This window comes from Pleurodeles waltl, chromosome 6 (genome assembly GCF_031143425.1).
Source record: "Pleurodeles waltl isolate 20211129_DDA chromosome 6, aPleWal1.hap1.20221129, whole genome shotgun sequence".
Lineage (NCBI taxonomy): Eukaryota > Metazoa > Chordata > Amphibia > Caudata > Salamandridae > Pleurodeles > Pleurodeles waltl.
This window is the reverse complement of record NC_090445.1, coordinates 537,141,911-537,156,975: the sequence shown is the minus strand read 5'-3', so window position 1 is coordinate 537,156,975 and position 15,065 is coordinate 537,141,911. Positions and strand designations below refer to the sequence as shown.

Genomic DNA, 15,065 nt, shown 5'->3' with positions numbered 1-15,065 from the left:
ATAATAGCTTTAACTGTGTCATTGTGCTGTTTTCTTTTCTTTAAGTCATGCTGTACAGGAGCCTGCGCTGTTGTTCAATAGGCCTAAAAAACCATGAGGGCAAGTAACACAAGGGAAGTGCGGGTGGGGATGCAGGGAACAGTAAAAATGGACATCGAGAGGTGGGTGCGGGGGAAGCAAAATAAGTGGCGGTGCAGGGGACGAGGGAGGAAGCAATAACACCAAACAGCTGGAGTAGAGCGGGGGGGACAAGATCACGAAAGAGGGGCGAGGGACAAAGACTGTAGAGTGAACAAAAAAAAGTACCTGTTGGAGTGTGTAGTCAGTTGAATGAAACTGGCCGCAAAGAGGAAGTTGTACTAGGTCCATGCTCTACGGTGGGGACAAGCAGTGTAGCCTCAGGAGGAAGCAGAAGGCGATGATCAATAAGAAGCAAGGAAATGAGAGCGTTGTGGAAGCCAACCAATGGTAAGTAATGGACAAGCTCCAAGTTATTACATGGCTACTAAATGTAAACTCCACTGTAATTCCCAAGCAAAGGGCAACACACTGTCCCAAGTAGCTCTCTCTACTGATGCCTCTTCCCATGCCACTGCCGCTAGAGCATGCTTATCGAACTCTCCAAATGGGCAGCGACAAATGGAAAGTTTCTCTCACAATGGACAAACAAACAACACCTAAAACATGTTTCTATTTGATTGAAAGACTTACAGATGTTGAAGGTGGGGCAATCTGAAACTTTTCGGCTCTATCTTTGCTATCCGGTTCCTGTTCAGTTTCACTACTACTATTGAGCTGGATAAGTTATCAAAACAGCCTGCTTCGAGAATGGATATCCTGTTATTGCTCAAGTTCCTAGAAAAAAAATATGCTGTGAATAACATTTTCTCAAACATACAGGTAACAAACAGTTTTAGGCTATAACGAAAGGCTAGCTCTTGAGCAGCAGTTTGCTTTGTCCCATGGCTCTGTGGACTGAAGCACCCATTCCAGGGTTCCAGTGTTGATCCAAAGGTCACCAGTTGGAATCCTATGCTACAGGGCCCACATACATAACCACACACAACATACACTTGAGTGGGATTAGGTGAGATACAGGGTATAAATTTGACTGCGAGTTGGCTAGACGCTCACAGTCAGTGCCAAATAAATAATGTTTATGAGGTAAAAAAAAAAAAAAGTATTTAATTACCAAATGACATTTTTAGTACCAACTACCCTAGTGCAGCATATACACCATGTACCAAGGTTGGGATACTCCAGATTATTTTTAAAAGTGCAGTCCTAGTTTAGGCAACAACACACAGACCCTCACTCGACACACCCACAAAGCGTCACTCAGACAACCGAAAAAGTCCTCACCCAACCCTCAGCTACAAATAAAACCTCTCCATCAATAAGCGAAGCCCAATCTAGATAACTTGTAAAGACTGCCTCCACAAAGACCCGCCTGAGAGCCTGTAATTGCACATTGTGTCCTTCTCCTCAAAGCAATTAATTAAATGTTCTTTTCTTGTCCGAGTAAGTCAGTCACTCTTTTAAATGGTCAAATCTAGCCCTTGAAATCATAATCAACTTTATCTTCAGAAAAGCACCATCCAGCCAACCTTCTTAAAGTTCAGTCCAGTCCGATTTTCAAAGCCAAATCTGTCCCCTATTTTTTAAGCGTGAATTCAGTACCTTTCTTCAAAAGGAATATCTTGCATGCTTCTAAAAATACCCTTGCAGTCTTGAAATTCCCATTAAGATACCTATGCAGCCATACCTAAAATGACACCCCAGTCCCACTCTTATTATGGGAGACGACCATTCAGTCTCCCTTCTACGATGCATCTATTGTTAGGCTTGCACCACTCTGCACGAGTACACTGGCTTAATTCTACAAATGACAAAAATACGTTTGGAACATCGCATACTCTGAAGATCAATCGATGTAGTAAATTGCTGCCACATTACCTTAGTGTTTGCTTCAACACTGTTCAAGGGCACAACTTCCAATGCCTGAGGTTATATCAACTTGCATTTGCAACTCAGCCATTGCTAGCATTTCAATCAATAAATATAGCAGGTCAAAAGTAATCTCAACTCTTGTGTGCAGTTGTCAACAAACAGGAGAGCGTTTAGGCATGTGCAGAAGCACGTTTATTTCTGCACTGGGTATTCAAAGTCCTGTTCTGTGATTCTACACTTATGCAGTGTATTCCCTAACCAAGGGCTATTTTTTAATCCGATTTTGGATTTGATGCTCTGCTAATCATTTCAAAGATGCGTTTAAATGCCATCATGAAGCTCAGAAAATAGATCTAGGCACACTCCGGAATGCCGTGCCCAGAGTAAAAAACTAATTAAGCAATTTATTAGTTTATCATATCCTGTAACAAAGTATCTGTCTTACAAGTACTTATAATTAGTTCATAGTGAACAGTTAAGATCAACCCACATATTCTAATATGTGCAAGAAAACAGGCTGCTGAGCTTAGGCTTTCCCTTGCGGTGTGAACACATTTTCCCACATACTGTTTCTTTCCTGAGTTTGGGAAATCAATAACCGTACTCCGGTTTTTTGTCATTCACTCAATTTTCACCATTTATCAAAGTTTAAAAATACACTTCCAGCATTTGCGGCATCTAAACCTGCTATATGCATTGAATAAAAGTCCAGAACTGAATACATGTGTAAAAAAATATGTATCAAAATCAAGAGTCACATTTCCCTTGTGGAGAAAAAGTAAACAGACACCATTTTCAGAGAGAAAGAAGCTGGTCTGCATTCTACTTACAGGTGCTTCAGCTGCATTCGCGGAAAAGACGAAGCTTTAACTTCCGAAATGAGGTTGGAACTCAGATCCAGAATTTCGAGTGAAACGTAAAACCGGAGCTGTTCATCATCTAGATTTGTAATTTTATTGTGAACTCTGCAAAGAAAATATTTACAACTCAAAAAGCACTAAACAATTGTATTGGCATGTTTAATTTGATGGTGTCACAAATGTCCTTTGAAGATGATGGCAAATATTCGCTTTGCTGCAAATGTCGCAGTAATCACAGATTATGGCATTTTCGTAAATGACATTTCCCCAAACTGTTCTGTATTTTAGCTGATTTGTTATATTGGAATGCCCACTGCCGGGACCTTGTGTATTTAGGAAGGTTCATGAATTATACAATAGTCATGCAGCTACATTACACTGTGGAATACAATACGGTCTGACAAATCTACAACTTGATATTGGCCCCATAAGTGTTACATGCACGGGAAAATATTTATTAAACCTGAGGAATGTTTCTCTTAAGCAGAGTTGACTTTGATAACAAAAACTTAACAGCTCTTCTCGCAAGTGGGGTCTAAGAACAATTTGCCCTTGAAGACTTGATTTTTCAACATATGACACTATTTAAATTCACATTTCTGGTTTTCCAGGAACGGGAATTAAAATTGTAATATGGCAACTATAGACATGATGCAGGAGATCGAAGATCTGTGGAGCAACAAGCCTTACACATAGTTTCCAAACAAGATTGCATTATAACTCCTCTTATCTTTCTCCAAACAGTTTGTTCACATTTCCATGTAAACATCAGCCTATAACCCTCTCTTTTTAGCAATTTCTCCCTCTGCAGCAGGATACACTCCTGCATACCATAGATTTCAAAATTGATCCCTACTACTATATTGAAATAAACCATTCAGGAAGACTTTAGGTCATTCTACTATGGAACAACCAGTTATTACAATCCTTCATACAAACATTACAATTTTTCAACTTTAAAGAGCAGCTACATAGAAATCAGCACACACATCAGTGAGACACTGTGGCCTACATTCTGACTCCATAAAAGATGACGGTGTTCGCCATGCTTCTCCATGGAAGCTTTATGGTTATTACTGGCTGTCTACCTCCCCTATAGTCCGCAAATATTTTGGTTTGTGTTTTCCTATTTGAGAGGATGGGATTAGCTTGCTATCCATACCTGACATCTCATGATTCAGGTAACTTATAATATTCGTTCTCCATCAAGGGAGCCTTCTGTGAATTAATGACGAACCTATTCACTCGCTTTAAGAAACCAGAAGCTAGGTCCTCCATCATAATCTCGAAATTAGATTCTAATGTCATCCTAATACAATGAAAGTGAAACACCACCAAGAGATGATGGATGCCGCAGAGCTTTAACAAAAAGTTAGTGAAATATTAGGAGCATTTAACAAGCTGGCTATTCTGTAATTTTGACTCTGAAAAAGTGGAAAAACTAAACTGCCAAGACGTTTATTTATTTTTTAGGTAAGAGGATCAGTCAGGAGCAAAAAAGGCACAGTGCAGTTTGCCTCTATGCAAGGCTGTGTTAGCCCATCTGCCCACTTTATTATTTTTTTCATTTAAAAAGTAGAATGTTTAGAAGATTTAAATACCGATGTCTCTATATGGTCCGTTTTATAGTTTAACTTGCTATATTAACAAGCATTTGCAATACAACCGGTCTCGTGTTTGCTTGAGCTAGAGCTATTAGCATTGTAAACTCCTAACCGGACTTTTCTTGACACATAAATTGAAAATGAAAATAAAACAGTTAAATATAACTAGCTGGACTTTTCATGCCATATAAACTGAACAGTAAAAGTTTCACATAAGCGAGCTGATGGCCGCAATCAGTGCAAAGCAGACACACAAAGGGAAATAAAAGTTCGCTCGCTCGAGGTGAAACCTATCAGCAAAACTGTGTAACTGGCAAAAGTGCAATTATCTACTGTAAGGAAATGCCTCCTTGGCATGGTTACCCCCTGACTTTTTGCCTTTGCTGATGCTATGTTTTGATTTGAAAGTGTGCTGAGGCCTGCTAACCAGGCCCCAGCACCAGTGTTCTTTCCCTAACCTGTACTTTTGTTTACACAATTGGCACACCCTGGCATCCAGGTAAGTCCCTTGTAACTGGTACCCCTGGTACCAAGGGCCCTGATGCCAGGGAAGGTCTCTAAGGGCTGCAACATATCTTATGACACCCTGGGGACCCCTCACTCAGCACAGACACACTGCTTGCCAGCTTGTGTGTGCTGTGAGGACAAAACGAATAAGTCAATATGGCACTCCCCTCAGGGTGCCATGCCAACCTCACACTGCCTATGCAGTATAGATAAGTCACCCCTCTAGCAGGCCTTACAGCCCTAAGGCAGGGTGCACTATACCATAGGTGAGGGCACCAGTGCATGAGCACTGCGCCCCTACAGTGTCTAAGCAAAACCTTAGACATTGTAAGTGCAGGGTAGCCATAAGAGTATATGGTCTGGGAGTCTGTCAAACACGAACTCCACAGCACCATAATGGCTACACTGAAAACTGGGAGGTTTGGTATCAAACTTCTCAGCACAATAAATGCACACTGATGCCAGTGTACATTTTATTGTAAAATACACCCCAGAGGGCACCTTAGAGGTGCCCCCTGAAACCTTAACCAACTACCCGTGTAGGCTGACTGGTTTTAGCAGCCTGCCACACTCGAGACATGTTGCTGGCCACATGGGGAGAGTGCCTTTGTCACTCTGTGGCTAGTAACAAAGCCTGCACTGGGTGGAGATGCTATCACCTCCCCCAGGCAGGAGCTGTAACACCTGGCGGTGAGCCTCAAAGGCTCACCCTCTTTGTTCCAGAACCACAGGGCATTCCAGCTAGTGGAGTTGCCCGCCCCCTCCGGCCACGGCCCCACTTTTGGCGGCAAAGCCGGAGGAGATAATGAGAAAAACAAGGAGGAGTCACTGGCCAGTCAGGACAGCCCCTAAGGCAACCTGAGCTGAAGTGACTGACTTTTAGGAATCCTCCATCTTGCAGATGGAGGATCCCCCCAAAAGGGATAGGAATGTGACCCCCTCCCCTTGGGAGGAGGCACAAAGAGGGTGTACCCACCTTCAGGGCTAGTAGCCATTGGCTACTAACCCCCCAGACCTAAACACGCCCTTAAATTGAGTATTTAAGGGCTACCCTGAACCTAGGAAATCAGATTCCTGCAACCTAAGAAGAAGAGGACTGCTGAGCTGAAAAACCCTGCAGAGAAGACGGAGACACCAACTGCTTTGGCCCCAGCTCTACCGGCCTGTCTTCCCCCCTTCTGAAGAAACTGCTCCAGCGACGCTTTCCCCAGGACCAGCGACCTCTGAATCCTCAGAGGACTGCCCTGCTCTAGAAGGACCAAGAAACTCCTGAGAACAGCGGCCCTGTTCACCAAAGACTGCAACTTTGTTTCCAAAGAAGCAACTTCAAGACAACTGCGTTTCCCGCCAGAAGCGTGAGACTTGCAACTCTGCACCCGACGCCCCCGGCTCGACTTGTGGAGAAACAACACTTCAGGGAGGACTCCCCGGCGACTCCGAGACTGTGAGTAACCAAAGTTGTCCCCCCTGAACCCCCGCAGCGACGCCTGCAGAGGGAATCCCGAGGCTCCCCCTGACCGCGACTGCCTGACTCTCAGATCCCGACGCCTGGAAAAGACCCTGCACCCGCAGCCCCCAGGACCTGAAGGATCGGAACTCCAGTGCAGGAGTGACCCCCAGGAGCCCCTCTCCCTTGCCCAGGTGGTGGCTACCCTGAAGAGCCCCCCCTTGCCTGCATCGCTGAAGAGACCCCTTGGTCTCCCATTGAAACCTATTACAAACCCGACGCGTGTTTGCACACTGCACCCGGCCGCCACCGTGCTGCTGAGGGTGTACTTTCTGTGTGGACTTGTGTCCCCCCCGGTGCCCTACAAAACCCCCCTGGTCTGCCCTCCAAAGACGCGGGTACTTACCTGCTGGCAGACTGGAACCAGGGCACCCCCTTCTCCATTGAAGCCTATGTGTTTTGGGCACCACTTTGACCTCTGCACCTGACCGGCCCTGGGCTGCTGGTGTGGTAACTTTGGGGTTGCTCTGAACCCCCAACGGTGGGCTACCTTGGACCCAAACTTGAACCCCGTAGGTGGTTTACTTACCTGCAAGAACTAACAATTATTTACCTCCCCTAGGAACTGTGAAAATTGCACTGTGTCTAGTTTTAAAATAGCTATATGTGTTTTATTTGAAAAGTATATATGCTATTGTGATTATTCAAAGTTCCTAAAGTACTTACCTGCAATACCTTTCATGCAAAGTATTACATGTAGAATTTGAACCTGTGGTTCTTAAAATAAATTAAGAAAATATATTTTTCTATACAAAAACCTATTGGCCTGGAATTGTCTCGGAGTGTGTGTTCCTCATTTATTGCCTGTGTGTATATACAACAAATGCTTAACACTACTCCTTTGATAAGCCTACTGCTCGACCACACTACCACAAAATAGAGCATTAGTATTATCTCTTTTGGTCACTCTCTTACCTCTAAGGGGAACCCTTGGACTCTGTGCATACTATTCCTTACTTTGAAATAATGCATACAGAGCCAACTTCCTACATTGGTGGATCAGCGGTGGGGTACAAGACTTTGCATTTGCTGGACTACTCAGCCAATACCTGATCACACGACAAATTCCAAAAATTGTCATTAGAAATTGATTTTTGCAATTTGAACTATTTTTCTAAATTCTTAAAAGTCCTGCTAGGGCCTTGTGTTAGTCCTTACTTTGAAATAGTGCATACAGAGCCAACTTCCTACATCTACGTAACCACCAAAAGTGCAATTAACTATGTAAAGTGCAATTAAGTATGTAACAGAGTCTATATCATGCAAAGCGCTCGACTTCTGCCCAGCGAGATTGCGCTGCGAAAAAAAGAGAAAAAGTAGTCAAGAAACTGGTCGGAGAACATGGAGCCTCGTATGTTTTCAGTACTTGGTCGCTGCAACGAGGAGAGCTAAACACTGGAAAAGGCATAACTTATGCATGCCTTTCACTAAGGAAAGCAAGCAGATTTTAAAAGGCAAGCTCACAAATCAATGAAAGAAACTGACGTGATATAGGCGTGCTTTAAAGCCCAAAGAGAGATTACAACACAGGACGGAGGGCTTTGCGCTCGCCCGTAAAAGTGAGAAGAGGGCTCGAAGAAAGGTACAATAATAAATGAGTGCAACCATATGTAGAGTGGACAGTGAAACACTTAATGTCTCTAGGCACTAACCAGGGAAGAATTTCTTTATGAAAGATTTTCTGTTTATGTTAGGCACTGCATTTTTAAACAAGCATAGGCAAAGCCACTAGGTCTCACCTCTGCAAGATCTATTGGCTTTGTTAATATTTTTTATCTGTATTCGTACCATGTTGCTGCTGGCTGAAAGTAATACAAAAAAAAAGTGCTATGATGATGCAGCGTTCTGTGTCATAGCACTTTTTATTATTTAACTTTTAGCCCTGTTGCAAAAAAAAACCCAAAAAACAAAAATCCAATAGCTTTTGTAGGCGAGACATGTTTTTCAACGGCTCAGCTGCTGTGCAGCATGGCTGAAATTAAAAACAAAAATGCTATGACATGGTAAAAGCGTTGTAGTGATTTTTTTTCTTTTCTTTTTTTTAAAATTATTTTAACCTTCAATCATTCTGACGACCTGCTGACCAACATAGTTTAAAAAACATTGATAAAGACAATTGTTGGGGCCAGAAACACAAAAACATGGGCACAACAAGAACCAATCAGGGGCAATGGTCTCTCCTCTTAGTCACCAGAAAATATACTATGGTTCGTTGGGCACAGTGACCAAATTGTGGTGAAATTCATGGACCACAGGACCTATAAACTGTTGCACAAGGGGCAGTCTTCTTCTGACTGGGTGTCTGGTCAATTGTTTTGTTCAATAGAAGCATGATCTGTACCCGTTTTACATATATTCTGCCTGTACAGGCCAGTTTTTATATTTTGAAAACCTAAATAAATCTTTTAAAAAGTGCATAAATTCATTAAGCAAACATAATAGAAGAGAAACTATTGTCAATATTCAAAATAGTAGTGCTGATGAATATCGTACAATAAGATTCTGAGTGAGGAAGACCAGCAGTATCATTATGGAAATGCGACTCCATCTGAGGGGACTCTACACTAGGCAAAGAAAAATCGATGCCAATCAACTCCACCCTATTCAGATTTAATCCCATCTATTACGTATGTAAACGGGGAGCAAAGAAATGAACATCACGCAAGTTCACTGTGCATAAACTGGCCAGCTAAATAATAAAAAAAGAACATTCCTGTTAACAGGGATGAACAAACAGCTGTGTTCTGCTAAAAACAACATGTAAAGATGATGTACAAGCAAAACTAATCACAGACCAGCACTTCAAATTATTCCCTTTCAAGCAGGGTATAAGTGTACATGATGTAGAATAGGCGAGACCTAAAAATACAGTAGAGATGCTTTACATTAAATTAATCTAAAATAGTCATGCAATACAGCGGCTGTAGATAGGTAAACATAAAACAGCCACTCCCTGTTTGAAGGTTACAGATTTTATACAGGCTCCCTGACCATCACCTTCTAAAACATGCTGAAAACGCTAACCAAAATAGAAGCTTTACTTACAGTGAGAGCAAGGTTATGTTGAAAGTTGCTTCGCCAAAGTAAGGAATTGCACTTAACTCGTTGTAATTCATTTTTCTAGAAGATATGAAACAAAAAGAAAATTGTTACTCACAAGGGGGTGTTATTTCTATGGGATGATTAAGGAAATTAACATTTTGCCATAAACAACTGAAACTGAGTTCTGTTGCTGTGCAACACACAACAGCACTTAGTAAAACAATATAATTAAGGCTTATAGGAAAGAGACAGACAAGTGAAATGTTAGTTAAACGTAGTTTCTCGCCTAGGTAGATTTGCAATTTGCTACTTGTCAAGGGCCAAAATGACGAAACAATAGACAATTTATATGCATTTGAACTACAATGGGCGAATCAGGTTTAATACCGACATAGAATTAATCAACAAACTTAAAACACTCAACTTTAGTGAAAGCGCAATATAACAAAGGTCAATGAAAATATAGTTTAACATTAAGCATTATTTGGAGCTATAAGTGCTACTACCTACAAAAAGTATTTATTAAACGTTATAGTCCACAGTCGCAGGTAACAGCTTTTATAAATCCGTCGTTGTCCAAACCTAGTCACTACCACCATTGTGTGTATGGATCACTTAAAATCACACAACACTGTCGTTTCTATCCATGCTGCACTACGTTTGCCCCCCTCTCTCTCTTTTTCATGCAAACAGCACAAATTTTCTATCTCCCAAGTAAAAGGACTACCCACCTTCAAACACCTCTAATCCACCCAACACTTTTCTCGCACACTGAACCCACCAACTATTACTTCTGTGCACTTTTGTCCACTGGGTAATTCATTTGTGCCATGGGCACAGTTCCAGTGTAAGAAATGCTCATCCCTGAATAAGAATAGTGTCAGCTTCGCAAACACCCAATTTTGAAACGTACCTCCTTGCCACAGCTATGGTGTACTCGCTGCACATTGATTGTGATTTACTGAGTATCAGATTTCAGCCCCATCATTTTCCAAAAACAAAACAGCGAGAAAGAGGCCAATAGGACGAGTTGGAAGAAAGCATCGAAACCGGGTTAGGAAGAAAATATGCTGAAACTTGCCATTTGCACGAATATGTGGCAGATACAGAAGGATACTAGAAGGTGCAAACAATGGATTTTTTGCTCGTGAATGAAGCATTGTGACCGACTGCCGCTGATGAAACCTCACGGCATGTACAATTCTGGGAAATACCAAGAATAAAGGATGTTGTTCACATGCACTTTACTTGTCAACGTCCTTTTATTTATCTTAATGCCTGGTTAATTTCATACAGTGCCAACCAAATATTAGGTTATCTAACAACTGAAACTGCCATTAGTGTAGTGTGATATTCAGCTAACAATCTGAATTTAATATTTTATGTATGGGTATGTTTAATATTCTTTTGAATGTGCATCTTCCTATTCTCTTAACTGGTTTTACTATGTCATCATTTTAGAATGTTGCTTAAGGTTCTTTTCTGTTAGGTTGGCACTCGCTTTCCAGTCTTCTCTTGGATTGGATGTGTATGCCTGCCGTGGATCCATTAAATGATAATATCCATTACTGGAAACCCGTGATGGTCTTCAAGAGTTTCCTTCCAGATTGGTCATCTGTTCACCCACGTTACTACATGTGGTTCCTTCGTACTCAAATCTCTGACTTGGACAGTTGCAGGGGTACCTACATGTTTCTTTGGCGACTTGTGGGACTGTGCTATGCCCAATGTGGGAATGAATGATTGTAAGGTCCTAAGAAATGGCCAGGCTGTGTCCCAAACTTAAAGAGACTCTACTCTACTCTACTAGACTGATCGTGCATACAGAGGTAAAACAAAATCTCGCTTTCACACACTTGCCTTCACCAAATATTAATGTATTTTTGACAGATTCCATCATTCATCACCACTGTGAAGATTATTACTTGGACCTGGGCGTTCTTAGCCTATTTTTGAAGCTTTAAGTGCATACAAAGAACCTCCCATCACTACTTCAAGTTCTTAGGGAATTTTACAGACCAAACAATGGTAGCAAAGGCAACAGTGTAAAGATGTCCAAAAATAAATACAAAAATAAAACCAGCACCTTGGGAAAGTATGATTTTGTCTGCAGTCTCACATTTAATAGGGATGACTAAGCCTTCTTTAATCAAAGTAAGATTTTGGGCTCCAAGACTTGTCAGAAGCCTTCCAGACTTAGGTTAACCTTTACTGTTCTTCCATATCTAAAATGATTTTAAGTTTCAAGGACAACACAGAAGAACTTAGCAGTGATTTTCCTGGGCTGGTGTTGTTTAATTCAGGAAAGTTATTCTGACATTCTTTCAGAAATTCAATAGGGCACATCAAGCATTCTCCATTGTAGAACATTAGCTCTGCAGTCTGCCCCATCTTTGTGTGTTATGACTGAGACACAGCTTTGACTCAGGGAAGATTGTACAACCCACATTCATTTATCCAAAGTTGTTTGGTGGCATTTGTTCATAGGGATGCTACAACATGGCAAAATACACAACTAGACCTTTTATGAATTAATTTTATATTTGATAGTTTGACAGTCCCCTAGGTGGAAGAAACAAAGTGAGCAAAGGGATGTATTCATAGGAAATTCCTGCTGTGTACGATAAACATTACCAGTAGTCTACTACTGCATGTCCAGCATTCCATCTACGTAGTTAAATGTATGCAAACACCGATGTTACAGTATATCTACTAGCAATATTTTCAGATCTTAAATTTGATGCTGGACCTCTTCCTGCAAAGCTCTCTTCCATCAACCTATGACACATGAAAAAAAAATACAATTTATTTAACTGTAGGAGAATGGAGTCAAGGCACAACTTACACTTCTTCAAGTGTGTTAAGATCCAAAGAGAGAGTGGAATTTGATGTGGTGAATCGGTTGTGACTCAAGTCCCTAGAGCACAAGAAAAGTAAAGTTAACACAAAGATTAAACAAGTGAAACAGTGCAAACGGTACAACAGCATGACAGTGATAATATCTCAAGAAAAATTTACTGACAAATATCTGAAAAAAGTGATCATCAAATATTTACATTCCAATTTGCTAATTTCTATGGCATATCATACAGCCTAGGAAATCAGAATCTAGTCAAAGAAATGGGCACTGCACTAGTTCAGTTCAAGGGCTCTTCTATTTCCCTTCTTCATATACACAAAAACCACCACCACCTCACTGTGTTGTGTTAAGACAGGAGCATCATACAAGCTTTTCGGAGCAATGATTTTACTCATGGTAGAGATTAATGAATAAAGAATCTGCACCATACACTATCCCTCACATATTTTTATATTGAAATAGGTCCATTCAGTTCACCATTAATAATGTATAGAAAATCTTAAACCCTAAGAATTAGATGAGAGCCTGCTGGAGTTACTTTTTTGGAACCAGGGCGAGAATTGCCCGATGATAAAGCATGTCACTTTGGTGAGTGAGGCCCACAGTCTTTATTTAGTGACCACCCTCACTGGGGCGACTCAAGTTTAGTAAAATATTCTTCTGCTTCATCCCTCTCTTAATATAAGAGAACCTAGTGCATCTTGCCTGCGTGCCATAGTATCTATACAATGGATGTCGCCTTTGGGAGGCTATACCAGTGACCCATCTGACTATCTCTAACCGCTCACTACCCCATGTAGTGAGGATATAGGTCATGCCTTTAGCCAGAAGTGTACAATGTGAGTGACTGCAATTTTTTGAATTAAAGTGCTTCTTCTGTCAAAACTAGCCAGAAATCATGGCGTCTGAAAATACTACTGACAATTAAATGGAACAAAGTGGTAGGCTGATGAGGGCAATGGAAGGCGGTGGCAATAACGAGCAAACAAAGGCTGAGGGTGGTGCAAATTCCTTATCGGTCAAGAGAGTTTGGCACCTATTAGGATATGAATCTCTGCTCCAAGGGATCTCTTATGCTTGCAAGAAGCGACTTATGTCATGTTAAATATTGAAAAGTTAGAAAAGTTGCCTTTTACTGTGGCTAAAATACCATCTGCTGTGTGGTTAATACATGAGGTCATTAATCTGCCTATTAAAACACTCCAATTCACGTCCTGTTCAAAACACATTGCAGTAGGCAGATATGAAAGGCTGGGGGATGGTTACATCCATGAGGTGTGGGAGCTGCGCTTCTCATACAAATGTCTCAGGGGCATGAAAGAGGTATTTCTTAGCAGTAGTTAATGCAAGACTTCTGTCAGCCATTAGAAGGTTTGTAAACAGCTGTCCTTGCACAGGGTGTGTAACGCTTCAGTAGCAAACTTGGCTTGTTATCTGAAGGGAGTTCCAGTCCCCTTGATTAGTAGACCTGCACTCTAGGTGCTTTCAAATGGCAGCCGTGTTCTCCTAAATAGTGAAAACTGTTGTGGGATGCGAGCCAGAATAGTTTGTTGTTTCGGTCTCTAAGACTGTTACATGCTGCGGGAACATATTTTTTCCTCCAACAAGACAGAGGGAAGTAGCCAAGATTCGGCCCCACATTGCTACTTCTAATGTGAATTTTGACAAGTTAAGTAGACTCGAGGCTTTATTGTTCCAAAAACATGTGGCGCTCACATCTGCACGCGAGACCTACGTACTTCAGGTGGCAAGGTCATCAGCAGAGATAAAGTCCCTTTTAAGTAATAACTTTCCAAGACACTGTGTTGAGCTCGTGGGACAAATATTTAATGTGTCCAGTACTACAGGAATCGCATATTTCTTTAAGGCTGTTGGTGCTGGTTTTGTTCACACCTTCTCCTCTATATTCGGTTTAATATCATCAGCCATTAACTCTATATTCTCCATTATTTTCAGGGGATTTCCGATAACTTTGGCTATAATAGGTGGCATCTTGCTATTGCTACTTTTTCTGGGCAATGGCTGTCCCGCCGAAACAAGGAGGACTGAAAGCGCTCCCAGCAGCACAGCTGTGTCGTGAACGCATGATGCAGTACTTTGGAGCATCACTCCTGGAGTAATTGGAGTCTGACTGGTCTCTGTCATTCAGACCGGTTTTACATTGTGTGCAGCCCGTGTTTCGGTGCCTCTGGTGCTTGTTCGAACATGCACTGAAAGTTTGCCTTTCTACGCAGCACTTGCTTTCATTGGGCGCTGATCTGTTGATGTTCTTGCTGAGGGCTCATTACCAGTCATGCGCTTTGAGGGTACCTTTGCTACAGGAGGCTGCTTATGAGTTGCCGTTCACAGAGGATGCAGCTCTAAACTCATTGTTGGGCACACCACGGAACGCTGCTGCCTTGGCTGAGGATCAGGCTTTGAAGCACTACTGATCCTTGGCACTTCTTGGTGATGAGCTTTCTACTTTACCACCTACTGAAGTGCAAGATTTCCTGTCTTCAATTATCCCGAATTCGATTGGCAAATTCCAAAATGATTCCGACTCTTGAAATTCAACCTTTTTACGCCACAAGTTAACATTTTTAAATTGTCCTTTTATATATGCCCAAGTGTCTTAACTTATCATTATTGACAATAGGTTACATTTGAGTAGCTTTTATACATAATTAGGCTTTGAACCGGCATGGGGAGGGTGATGCCTAGACATTTTAGTTATAGCTCCATACACGTTATTT

At 41.6% G+C, this 15,065-nt stretch overlaps 1 protein-coding gene across 1 annotated transcript in view; it reads right to left on the bottom strand.

Moving 5' to 3' along the window:
* LRIG2 (leucine rich repeats and immunoglobulin like domains 2) overlaps nucleotides 1-15,065 on the bottom strand; it is a 166,489-nt gene that overhangs the window by 110,510 nt on the left and 40,914 nt on the right. The window contains exons 2-5 of the mRNA XM_069238690.1: nucleotides 12,316-12,387; nucleotides 9,474-9,548; nucleotides 2,781-2,915; nucleotides 712-855 (exon numbers count right to left, since the gene is read on the bottom strand). Coding sequence (XP_069094791.1) covers nucleotides 712-855; nucleotides 2,781-2,915; nucleotides 9,474-9,548; nucleotides 12,316-12,387 — 426 coding nt within the window. The remainder of the gene's footprint in view (nucleotides 1-711; nucleotides 856-2,780; nucleotides 2,916-9,473; nucleotides 9,549-12,315; nucleotides 12,388-15,065) is intronic.